The sequence below is a fragment of the Triturus cristatus genome, chromosome 3_2, assembly GCF_964204655.1.
Source record: "Triturus cristatus chromosome 3_2, aTriCri1.1, whole genome shotgun sequence".
Taxonomy (NCBI): domain Eukaryota; kingdom Metazoa; phylum Chordata; class Amphibia; order Caudata; family Salamandridae; genus Triturus; species Triturus cristatus.
In genome coordinates this window covers 701531607-701544647 of record NC_140584.1, presented here as the reverse complement: position 1 = coordinate 701544647, position 13041 = coordinate 701531607, and the positions used below count along the sequence as shown (strand labels likewise).

Sequence of the window (13041 nt, the reverse complement as noted above, 5' to 3'; positions counted from 1 at the left end):
CCCTCATCGCCGCCACAGACGACATCAGACGCCAACTGGACAACGGCGAAACATCAGCCCTCATCCTCCTGGACCTGTCAGCCGCATTCGACACGGTCTGCCTCTGCACCCTACAGACACGCCTCCAAGAAGCCGGAATCCAAGAGAAGGCCCTTGACTGGACCACGTCCTTCCTCTCCCGCAGAACACAGAGCGTCTGCCTCCCACCTTTCCGGTCAGAAGCCACCGACATCATCTGCGGCGTCCCCCAGGGCTCATCCCTCAGCCCGACATTGTTCAACATCTACATGGCCCCCCTCGCACTAGTGGTACGCCACCACAACCTCAACATCATCTCCTACGCCGACGACACCCAGCTCATCCTCTCCTTCACCAAGGACCCTCACACCGCCAAAACCAACATTCATGAGGGCATGAAGGCCATCGCCGACTGGATGAGGAGCAGCCGTCTGAAACTGAACTCGGACAAGACGGAGGTCCTCATCCTCGGACCCACCCCCTCAGCCTGGGACGACTCCTGGTGGCCGACCGCCCTGGGGACAGCACTGATACCAACCGACCACGCACGCAACCTAGGATTCATCCTTGACTCCTCCCTCTCCATGTCCAAGCAAGTCAACGCCGTCTCCTCCTTCTGCTACAACACTCTACGCATGCTCCACCGGATCTACAAATGGATCCTGACCGAAACAAGAAGAACAGTGACACAGGCCCTCGTCAGCAGCAGACTGGGCTACTGCAACGCACTCTACGCAGGAATCCCAGCCAAACACCAATGGCGGCTACAACGCATCCAAAATGCCTCGGCCCGACTGATCGTCAACACCCCCCGCTGCAGCCACATCACCCCCGTCCTGAGAGACCTCCACTGGCTCCCCATTGACAAGAGGATCACCTACAAGCTCCTCACCCACGCACACAAAGCACTCCACAACGCCGGACCAGCCTACCTGAACAGCAGACTCAGCTTCTACACCCCCACCCGCCAGCTCCGCTCCGCCAACCTCGCCCTCGCAGATGTCCCCCGCATCCAACGTACGACCGCCGGCGGCAGATCCTTCTCTTACCTCGCCGCCAAAACCTGGAACACCCTCCCAACCCACCTACGACAGACCCAAGACCTACTCGCCTTCAGAAGACTCCTCAAGTCCTGGCTCTTCCAGCAGTAGCGGTACCAGACATTTTTGGTTCACTGCTACGGTTTAATGTGTGCAAATGTACTCTGCGTCTCAGCTTACTCACACAAAGACAAGAGTTGTTATTGTACGCTGACACGCGCTTGGAGCAGGATGCCATGTCTCACGCAGCCCTGAAACGATGAAAAGCCAGTGTCCGACGGTGAATAGAGCAGCCTCTGAGCAAACGCTTGAACTGGATAGTGCGTTCTAAATATTGTCGGACAACCGCTCCCCTTCAATTAACAAATACCTTTCATGGTGTTGTGAAAGGTTTGCTTTGTCAGGTGATTAGGGCCAGGGCCACTCCCATGCACTCGCATAGTTAACGAGCGCAAAGCTAAACACATACCCTATGACTGTAGAACCAGGACTGGGCAGGACCCCTTGCTTCTTTTTTTTTGTTGCAGATTTTCATAGCGCGAACTCGACCGGAAGGTATTGGAGCGCTTTACATGAGCACCAATTACGTTACACAAGGACATGTTCATTATTATTTATTTGGTCGGCACAGGGAGATTAAGTGATTTGCCCAGAATCACAAGATGTGGAGTCGACCCGGAGGCTCGAACCTTGGTTTTCCAGTTCCAAAGTCAGCAGGTCTAGCTGTGAAACCACATCCTCTCCTTTAGGCAGTTGTAAAGGATTCTGGGAGAAGAAAGCCTTTGGGTGTGCAAGGGGTCATTGAGGGGGGGGCCAGCGAGGGACACAAGGCCATGACACCGCGCCTGCTGTGTTGAAGTCAGTGGGCCAACCTTTGCAACATAATAATTTTCCTGCTGTGCTTTAAAGAGAGAGGGTGTCAGTTTGCAGAGAACTGTCTGCAAGAGACGTTGCTGACACGGTTGTGCTGCTTCAGGTAGCTGTAGGTGGCAGTTAGTGCTGGCAGGGCCTCTTACAACCCTGCGACTCCCAGGAAGGAAGATAGCTGTGCGGTTTTCTGGCTGGAGGACAGGCCCCTGGGGGTAAGGAGCAGTATGTATACAAGTAAACAGGCAGCAAACACACTGGGTATCGCCGAGTGACTACGAGCGATCACCCTGCCTGTATTTATGCTTTTGGGCCATGCCCTCAGGCTGCATGTGTGTAACATTATAGGGTAGCGGCAGGGCAGCACTCTACATCCCTCCCAACTTTTACTAATATAGAACCGTAGCAGGTCGTTCACTTAGCTGGGATATAACATATATAGTCACTGGGGGCCTTATTTACAAGAAAGTGCAGCAGCGCGACACCGCAAGCCCTTTGGCTGGGCCATGCTACGGCACTTTCAAAACACAGGGATATGCCATATTTACAACACTATGACGCATCCCTGTGCTGGCGCACAATCGGCTGCCATGTGCCACACAGGCACCGTTGTGGGGAGATTATTTCTGTGCAGGAAGAGGCACCTTCCTGCACAAAAACAATAACACAAGCATTTGCAATGCAATAGGTCTCGCATTTATGCACATTTGATCTATTGGCATTGTAAATCACAATGCTTTTTATTTATGTTTTGGTTTTTAAAACATAAAAAAAGGCATTGTCATTTACAATGCCAATATCTTAAACTCGCTTAAATGCGAGGCCTATTGCATTGCAAATGCTTGTTTGTGTTATTATGGACTGCTGACATAAGTGTAATTTGGATGGTCTGGAAAGGGGAACTACTGAGCAATGAGTAATTCTGGTGTGGAAAAACCAGGCCAATTCCAACGAAGACACATTCATACCTCTGCTATACTTGTTCGTGTTTGAATAAATCTTGACCTGATGGTTCCTGTGCTGAACATGTTCTGTGTGAGCGAGGCTATAAAAAATGAATGAAATTAATAGAATAGAATTATCACTGGGCATATACTGGGACTGGGATAAGTAATATCATTTGAAGTCTGACTTTATTTTTCCAGAGGAATAAAGATTTCTTTTCCACAGTAAGCCTGAATTTTGTCCCCAAAGTAATTGAGGGTGACCCTTTTCAACACGAGCCAAATGGATCATGAATAGTACTCTTTATGTCCCTTGCTATGTTTTTCTTTAAAAAAAAATAGCAAGTTGGGCTCACTTGATTGAAAAAAGAAAGAAAAAAAAAAGGATAAAAATGAGATGATTGAAAGAAGATACTGAAATGGAATCCTGTTTCTTGCCAAGGCTGAGACTGCTCCCAAAGAAAATATATTGTCTTTCCAGCATTTAGTGACAACTGGCTTTCCCTTATCCGGATTTCTCAACAATCCAAGAGGCAGTTTGTTAAACTTGTATATTCAAAGGTATCTCTAATGACCCGAGCCAGTAGTAGACTATCTTCTATGAAGGATGGGTCTTACTACTGATGCCGATGCCAATGCGCAGGTATTACATGTATTGGGTAATAACTGTCACCACTGTGGCAATCTGTGTATATGCCAAGGTTGTAGTGGAGAGGTGAGGATTTATTACACAACTGAGACAAATCAATTTAAGTAGAGCCTGATGTAACTCCAGAAAATATTGCTGCTTACTAAGCAACATGGCATGGTTCAGCCACTAGTGTGAGGTCTCATAGGATCAACCTTGAGAGAGAATGTAGTCTGTGCAGATGGGCATCTATGTGCCATGCACAGAACAAAACCCCAATTGTTAAGTTCCAGAATGTTTTGTCTATCCAACTGCTCTTTAAGTTGGTGAGTAACCATCTTTTATAGAAACCTGTCGGACCACGATTTGCTCCACACTGGAATGTTTTGCTTGGTGGTTAGTTGTGAAAACTAGGCTTTTGAATACCGGTGTAGCGGTAACGGTTATTCTTATTATAATTTAGTTTTTATAGAGTGCTATGAATGTCTAAGTTGGCATTAAAGCCTTTACAGTCTTAGTGGGAAGGTGCAGTAGCATAGATAATGAGCAAAAGTTGGAAACAATTGTCAATTTCCATAATACAGTGATCATTGAGGAAGAAGAGTGCCAAGGGTACACCGGTTGGTTGGGTAGGCAGATGAGGGTAAATATAGAGTTAAATTGGAAGTTCCTGGGAGAAAAATGCATTACTGCCTGTGCATTACACTGAGAGAATGAATCCAATTTGGGGTTTAGGGAAGGATCAATAAAGGGCTTGTTGGGTGCGAGTTTCAGTTTTCAGTTGCATGATGAATTGGTGGGTAGAAGGGAGAAAAAAGTTACAGTGAAAAGATGGGTTCATTGGGCATTATTTTAGTAATGGCAGATGACTTAAGGAGAATAAGTTATTAGTTATTTTTAGTCTCTGAAGCTGTATTTCAAAAGCTGGTGTTAATGCAGCCTGTTTTTAAGCACTGGAAAGGAACGTTGTTCCTTATTCTTGTGGCAAAACAAGAGAAAGCACATGCCAAGGTAGTTTATTATTTTAATGGGATTTTTTTTAATAATTGCACTTTATAGCACAATACTCTCTGTAAGCACTGGAGTACCTGGGAGCAATAAAATATAAGGTTATGGAGGAAGGATCTGACTTCAAGTGGTTAACGTTGTGATATAAAAACCGGAGAGATATTTTCACATTTCTTAGAGTTAGAAATAGGTGTGATTCATGGCTGTTAAACTTTTTAAGAGAGTTAGTTTATTTGAAGAAAGTCCATTGAGAAGAGCAGTTCCATATTAGTCTGTAGAAAGCCATGACAACTCTTCTTGCTTTAGTTCTTTGTTGGGTAGGAAGGGTTTGATAAATTCGAATTTTTATAGTTGAAACGGTGCACTGTCTACTATTGCTTTTATATATCAAGATAGTTGTCAAATGTACGATCCAAATAAAAATCTAATAAATTCACACTGTGAATGGTCTTTGTGCAGAGCCTTTCTGACACAATTATGTATTTGAGGGCGAGAGCTTATCATAAGACTATTAGTCTTTATTAGATTTAGTTTAGTATTTCATGAATATGTTTGAGTTCTTTGTTTCAGAAGAAGTTAACGTGCTTCTTTAGTATTCGAGCTGTAAAACACCTATAGAGCTCAGAAACTAACCAGACCTTCACGATCGAGACCGAAATGGTTGGGTGCCATGAAGGCGCCTTAAATGACTGAAGGTGTTTTAGGATAGGATGTTTACGTACTTACTACCCAGAGTCATTGAAGCACTCTTTGAGTAGCATACTAATTAACCAAAGGTTAGTAGTTAAATTCTTAGATTTTTGGTTTGTAAGGTTAGTGTTGTAGTCTCAAGAGAAACTCTTACATGTATTACCACGCTTTATTTATTTGTGGTTGAACCATAGGGAGGCCGATGTCCTCGCTAATGGCGGTGGGGAGATTTGTTAGTTCTTGCGAATCATTGGTGGGGTGAATGGGTAGGGTAAAGAACGCTCATAGGATTCATAGATTACATTGATTGCTAAAGGAAGAGGGATCTGGGTCTAGGCATGATCAGTTTACAACAGTCTATCTGGAAAAGTAAGCCAGAGGGCATGCTGCTTTGTGTAGGGGTCGAATAAAGGCATGTAATAGAAAATAATGGTCAAACTGACAGCTGCTTGTTGTCCACCTCTCTGAATTTCAGTTTGGAACTGGGGAGAGTTGGGGCGTAGGGGAAAGCTACAGTGACCTATGATGAGTGACAATATGATCTCGGTGTCCCCTCAACCGTCCGGCTACGAGTAATACAGCATGTACCCATAGATAATTCATGTGTGCTACCCTCCAGAGAAAATACCCTCACTTGAAGAGATTGTTCATTTCCCACCTTGTCGTCCTGCACGAATGTTATCTCCATCCCAGTTTTTGCCAAGGAATATTTATCTTCGAGATAACCTGCAGCATTCCCGAGTTATATGAGTGCCTTTAATAGATAAAATTGTCTCGTCCCTTCGTTTTAAGGTCGGCTGTTGGAAAGTGCTATCTAGAAAATAGTCTCCTGGCGGTTGCCGATTTCTTAAGACTCTGAAATTGAGGCAGAAAAAAACGTGCTGTCCTCAAACACTCGACAACAAGGACTAATGTCTTCGAGATAATTTACTGCTTGTTGTCAGACCAGACTACACGTTCAGGCGCTCACAATAGTTTTATTAATTACCCTTGTTTGGACTCTGATCCTTTTGAGCAGCACTGCCTTGCGTGATTGTACACATTCCAAGATATGTATTTTGATATCTTGTAGTGTAGAAACATTTTGTAGTCACCTGGTTTCGGAAAACAAGGAGTGCATTCAGATAAATATAGCTCTATTATATATATATTTATATATAAGGCTGGCGTATGAAAGCATGTCCAGTGACTTTTCCATGCATCGTGTAATGATCGCAGTGCACTTTGCTGTGGTAAGTAAGGAAAGCCCAATTTTAGATGCTTTTGTACTAGTTAGTGATTTACATACACAATTTGACTGTGGGGTTTGTTATTTTTTCTGCATGTTGGTAGTGGACATTTGCTGTGATATTTCGATTCTTTTTTTTTACAAGTTTAGGTTAGATGAATTTCCAAATTGTTTTAAAAAAATGATCATGGTGGGTTTTACAGAATTATAGTCCGTTTCACTATATTTTAAAGTAATCAATTTCTGTAAGCTGTATGGACAACACAAATAAGTAATTATATGGAGTGTTTATTAGTTTGAGTAGCTGTTACCGGTTCTGGCACGTAAGCATTAGTTCATTGAATTATTCGTGCTGTTGAGAGAAAGTGCCAATTTAAATTGAAAACTAGCCAAATGCATAACAGATAAATGGCACATTTTATGTTTGAGCCTTAACCCCTTCCTCTTGGATTCTGCTTCTTTTTCAGAAAAAACAGAAATGAAGGTACACTTTCATACGAAATTCTGCATCATTTGTATATTGACGTTTGCCTTTCGTCACTGCTGCCATTGCCATGAAGGACGCAATCGTAATACTAAAGAGAGCCACTCTGATAACCATAATGATTACCAAATATCGAAAGCGCCATACATTCCAAGCGGATTAACGGACCGTGACATGCGGAGGTCTGCACCAGCAGCTGAAAAGGAGCAGAAGTATTACATTGAAAAACTTTTTGAGCATTATGGTGACAATGGAAGATTATCCTTTAACGGGCTGGAGAACCTTTTGGCCAACTTGGGCCTTGGCGAGGTTAAAGTGGTTGAGATTAATCATGAGGATATTGGGCACGATCATGTTTCACACTTGGATGTTTTGGATGTTCAAGAAGGAAAACATTCCCACTCACATGACCATTTGCATTCCCATTCAAATGTAGAAAATGAAACGGTTAACTTTGAGTCTCCTGGTAAAAACATTTCTTGTGACTTGCAGAGAGAAAAAACTGACTCTCTAAACTTCGGTAACAAGCATACTCAGGCTGGTCGTCCTCCTCCTCATCAACATCATGAACATAATAGTACTCCCCATTCTCATAGCAATTCCTCAATTGACGACCATGTTGACAGCAGCCAGGAATCTCTCACAGAAACCAACACAACTCAGGAACAACCTACAAGAAAGCAAAAGAAACATAAGAATAAACGGAAAGGCAACACAAATAGTGCAAGTACAGTTAACATTGAGCCTCAGCTAGGTCTTAACCAAAACCAAAGTGAGCCCAATCCTGTTTCTAAACAGGATCAGGTGCATTCACGCTCCCATCTCAGTAACCTTGAAAATGCCAGTCAGGGACTTCAAGAGCATGTTCCTGCTAATGGAAACGGACTGCATCGCAATCACAAGCGAGAAGCGCCTCACAACCAGATTCGTGTTGAGAATCACAAAATATTATCTGAATCTAATCAAAGGACTCACGTAGGAGATCACCAGCATGAAGAGGTGAGTGACATTTCTATGTAGATTTGACATGTTTAGTTTTTTGCTTCAGAACAAGTTCATGCAAAAAGGAATACAATTTAGAACTTAACTTAGAAAAATATAGAGTTATCCTATACTTAATTTGTCCCCTCCAGCTTTAGATGTGCTTTTTATAACGGATTCTCTGGTGAAGTAGGTTGCTTTCAAGCTGTTCTTCATTGATAATGTTTAGTAAGTTTATGTGTGTATAAATAAGGTGTCCCACACCCAACTTCCTGCAACTGATGAGATACTTTATGTTGATCTTGTTTCACACTATGAAGAAATTACTCTTTTCCCTCTCTAAGAGCAAAAGTAAAGCAATCGTCACTCCGCACCTATACATGTATGTATTTTGTGGTTCCAAAAGATGCCATGGTGTGCAGCTACTGCCCACAATGCATTCTCACTGTTTGCCATGACTGATCCATATATATATATATATATTACCTACTGGCGGTCGCCAGTAGGTAGTTATAGTTAGGACCCTGTTTCCATAGGAAAACCGCAACATTTTATTTTGAATAACTTTGGCGCCGGTCGACGAATCCTCGCGAAATTTTCAAAATAGGTGGGGCGCTACGCTCCGCTCCTACCCTGAAAGTCTCGGGGGGATTCGTCAAGCGGGGGCTGAGATAAAAGGGGGTCCCAAAACGCGTTTTTCCCATGCATTTTTCCATAGGACCTTTAGACACAGCTACAGCCCGAACGGCTGAACAGAGTTCCTTGAAATTTGGCAGAGAGGTAGTCTACAGGTCAAGGAAGTGCCTTTTGTAGGTTTGGTGTAAATCTGTTCAGTAGATTCTGAGAAAATAGCCTTTAAATCAATATATATATCTGAGCCAGCTTACGGTGCGCTTACGGTGCGCTTACCGTACGCGTACGGTGACGTGCGCGAGCGCGATTCTGATTGGCTGTTAGATCTTAGTAAACATTCGAATCGGTCGAAACCAGGAAGCGGCGGCCGCCATTTTCTCTCTCGCACTCTGAGTGGGGATTAAAAAACAAAGGACAAAAACATGTAAAGGGGCTGTTTAGACAGCTCCTAAGCACCTAGCCATGTTGGGGGAGTCCCCAAAGATCCCCCAAGGCCAAAAACGGAATTTTAATTTTTTCGATAATTTCGCCGATTACGCGTACGGTAAATTTTTTTTTTTTTTAACAAATTATCCATACTCTCCCCACCCCATGTGCAAATGGCGCCCGCCGGGCACCATTTGTGCATGGCATATCACAGATGTGAAAAATTAAAATATTACCTTTCACAACGAAGCGCATCCTATGTCCTCCATGTGCGCACGGTGCGCGAAGCGCATCGTTCGTACATGGCCCATCTAGCGTAACGTGGGCACGCGGTGCACGTAGCGCACCACATGCCCACCGTGCGTGCACGGCACTAACTGCGTAAAGTGGGCGCGCGGTGCGCGAAGCGCACCGTGCGCGCACGGAACGAACTGCGTTAAGTGGGCGCGCACGCCACGAATGGCGTAAAGTAACTTAGCATTTAAAAAACCTTGCAAATTCACTGAAAAAACCATAGGTTTCACACACGTTATAGTTAGGAATTAGCATTTAAAAAACCTTGCAAATTCACTGAAAAAACCATAGGTTTCACACATGTTATAGTTAGCGGAAATTTTACTGATAAAAAACCAATGAAATTCCCCCGTTATAGTTAGTGCAGGCAACTATAACTCACGCGACCGCAATCTTCTGCTGATGACATATGTGTCTTTATGAAAAAAAAATATTTGTAATATATGTATAGCTAAAAATTTATGGAAGAAGACATGGGCAAATAAGTGTCTAAATACAGTATTAGCATCAGCAGAGGATTGCGGTCGCGTGAGTTATAGTTGCCTGCACTAACTATAACGGGGGAATTTCATTGTTTTTTTATCAGTAAAATTTCCGCTAACTATAACATGTGTGAAACCTATGGTTTTTTCAGTGAATATATATATATATATATATATATATATATATATATATATATATATATATATATATATATATATATACGAATTTGCATATGGGCTGGTGGGAGGAGCAGGTGGTCCAAGTTCGGTTCTCCAAAGAATGGCAGGATAATGTAGTGTTGTGGAGTCGGTATATTGATGACCTTTTTGTTGTATGGAAAGGCACTCAGGAAAGTGCGCGTGACTTTGTTAATAGGTTACAAAATAATGATCTCAACTTAAAATTGACCAATGAACTTAGCACATCTAGTGTCAATTTTTTGGATGTGACTATTTACACTGTAGGTGATAAACTTGAAACGAAACTCTACCGCAAGGCTACGGATGGAAATACTCTATTACATGCGACGAGCTTTCATCCTAACAACTTAGTGAGGAGTATTCCTTATGGCGAATGCCTTAGAGCCATGAGGAATTGTAGTAACAATGAAGATCTTAGCACAGAACTAATGATTCTGAAAGCTCGTTTTGCAGCCAGAGGCTATCCCAAAGAATGGGTAGATACAGCAATCTGGAAGGCCCGTAAAAAATCGAGAGAAGAGATTCTGTTTAGTCACCAAAACAAACGGGTGATACCGGATAGTGAGAGTGAAAGCAGTTGTAGATTGATCACTAGCTTCAATACACAAGAGGGCAATCTAAGAAAAATCTTGCAAAAACACTGGCATATCATTGCAAACGATCCCATTCTTAAAAAATCTGTGGGACGTAGGCCATTGATAACTTTTAGAAAGGCCAAGTCACTTAAGCAATCTTTGGTGAGTAATATGCTTCCAATGACAAAAGTAAAAACCATTCAGAGCTGGCTTAGCAGAAAAGAAGGCTTCATCAAATGTGCTAAGTGTAAAGCATGTGCCCATGGCAAGAACACCTTTAGCTTTGTGGGAGACTTAACACCAGATATAATCAAAATCAAGGGCCATTATTCTTGTAAATCTGAATTCGCTGTGTACGTACTCCGTTGCCCGTGTGGGTTACGATATGTCGGTAGTACAATACTTCCTGTACACAAGCGTGTCTTACAGCATTTAAAGGCCATAAAGAACGGAGATAAAACCTATTCCGTGGCAAGACACTTTGATCAATTCCATAACAGAAGTACCATAGGACTTGAGTACTTTGTAATTGATACAGTCCCATTGAGTGAAAGAGGTGGGGATCGGGTCAAAAAATTGAGGAGACTAGAATCTAACTACATCATTAGGCTCCATACTAAAATCCCCGAAGGGCTTAATATAGAAGAAGATTTCCACACACACCTATAAAATAACTCCCTCTCCGTGCAGTATTTTTTAAATTTCATATTGTTTGTAATTGTAATTTCTTTAAAGTTTTGTGGTTTTATCAGCACTTGTACACACTATAGTTCAACAGACTTGGTTACAATAGTAGCCTGCATTGAATGAATTTGGAACTCAAAAATTATGTCATTGCCCACTTGGGCTTAATTGAGTATAAACATGAGTTGTCAGTATTTCGTTTGTAATTACTAAAGCAATTCCGGACTTGGAGAGTAGGCCCACTAGGGCAGCACGCGCGTTGAGGAATAGCGCTTATATTTATATTAGCCTATTCTGTTCCTCTGATTCTGTATTATACAGTTTTATTGTAAATAATTTCTTTACAGAATTGTTTTAATTCAATGATAATGACATACCCAGTGTATTAACATGAAATGTATATATTGTTTCTGAGTTCATGAGTAGTCTTGTCATACTAGGAACTACGAGTCTGTTGTTACTCTTTATGATTTAGTAGTTCTATACGCACTACGCATGCACGAAGCACTTAAAATGGTGGAAAACTTTATGTGAGATGTTGGTGAACAAGCTTGCGGGACAAGCAAAACGTTTTAAGCTGACCTAATAAAGGAAATATTGGAGCACAAGACATGGCGTCGACTTTCCTACTTGGTAGGAAGTTTTGCTGAATGTTACCGGACCGTGCTCGGGAGGTCCGTTCGTCGACGCGCCCCCTGTTTTGGAGGCGGTAGGCATACCTGAGCAAACGGAGGAGATATATATATATATATATCTATATATGAATGTAAATTCGTCTAAGATGCTGCCTTGATTAGAAAGACGAAGAACGGACCCAGACTTCGGTGCCAATCACGGTGATTTTATTTAAATTTCTCTGAACCAGTCCGACATGACGCGTTTCAGCCCCCACTCAGGCCTTGATCACATGACATATATATATCCTGCTCCAAGTTGGCCAAAGTCCGGGGATGCACTCAGGCGACAATTAACATCCTGCCCTCCATTACGCTTGGACTGCCTTGCCGACGCGTTTCGGAAATGTGTTCCTTCTTCATAGGCTTTCGGCACAAAGTTTGCTGCTGCACATCACGCTTTTATTTAAATCAAGCCTTCTGATAGGCTGTCGTGATCTGTCTCTTGCCTCCTGATAGGCTCGTGATCTGTCTCTTGCCTCCTGAAAGGCGCTTTCAAAAGAGTCATAGGCATATTGCCTGCTGGGAAATGTATTTTCCTTTTTGCAGCATCTCTAAAACTTTATTTGTCTTCCAATGGACTCCAAAGCAAGGAGAGTAACAATCCTCGGTGTTGTGGCCTCACGGCGTCCGTGCTCGCTGTGATTGCGATGGTGCACTCCCCACGGCGTAGGCTGCCGTTAAATATCATGCTCCAAGTTGCCCAAAGGTCGGGGATGCACTCAGGCGACAATTAACATCCTGCCCTCCATTACACTTGGACTGCCTTGCCGACGCGTTTCGGAAATGTGTTCCTTCTTCATAGGCTTTCGGCACAAAGTTTGCTGCTGTACATCACGCATTTATTTAAATCAAGCCTTCTGATAGGCTGTCGTGATCTGTCTCTTGCCTCCTGATAGGCTTGTGATCTGTCTCTTGCCTCCTGATAGGCGCTTTCAAAAGAGTCATAGGCATATTGCCTGCGTCGGCAAGGCAGTCCAAGTGTAATGGAGGGCAGGATGTTAATTGTCGCCTGAGTGCATCCCCGACCTTTGGGCAACTTGGAGCATGATATATATAATTTTTTTTAAAATTTTAATTTAAACCATTTAAATCACAGTTACATAGCAGGCATTGCATTATTATACGTATATTACTTTGGCATATATGACAATCTAAAGTTTACATCGTCTATATACAACGTG

General features: G+C 42.8%; 1 protein-coding gene across 9 annotated transcripts in view; it reads left to right on the top strand.

The window, feature by feature from the left end:
• Window positions 1-13041, top strand: part of SLC39A10 (solute carrier family 39 member 10) — a 449258-nt gene that overhangs the window by 75703 nt on the left and 360514 nt on the right. For all 9 annotated transcript variants that reach the window (XM_085648771.1, XM_085648766.1, XM_085648773.1 and 6 more), the window contains one exon: window positions 6891-7906. In XM_085648771.1, coding sequence (XP_085504897.1) covers window positions 6891-7906 — 1016 coding nt within the window. The remainder of the gene's footprint in view (window positions 1-6890; window positions 7907-13041) is intronic.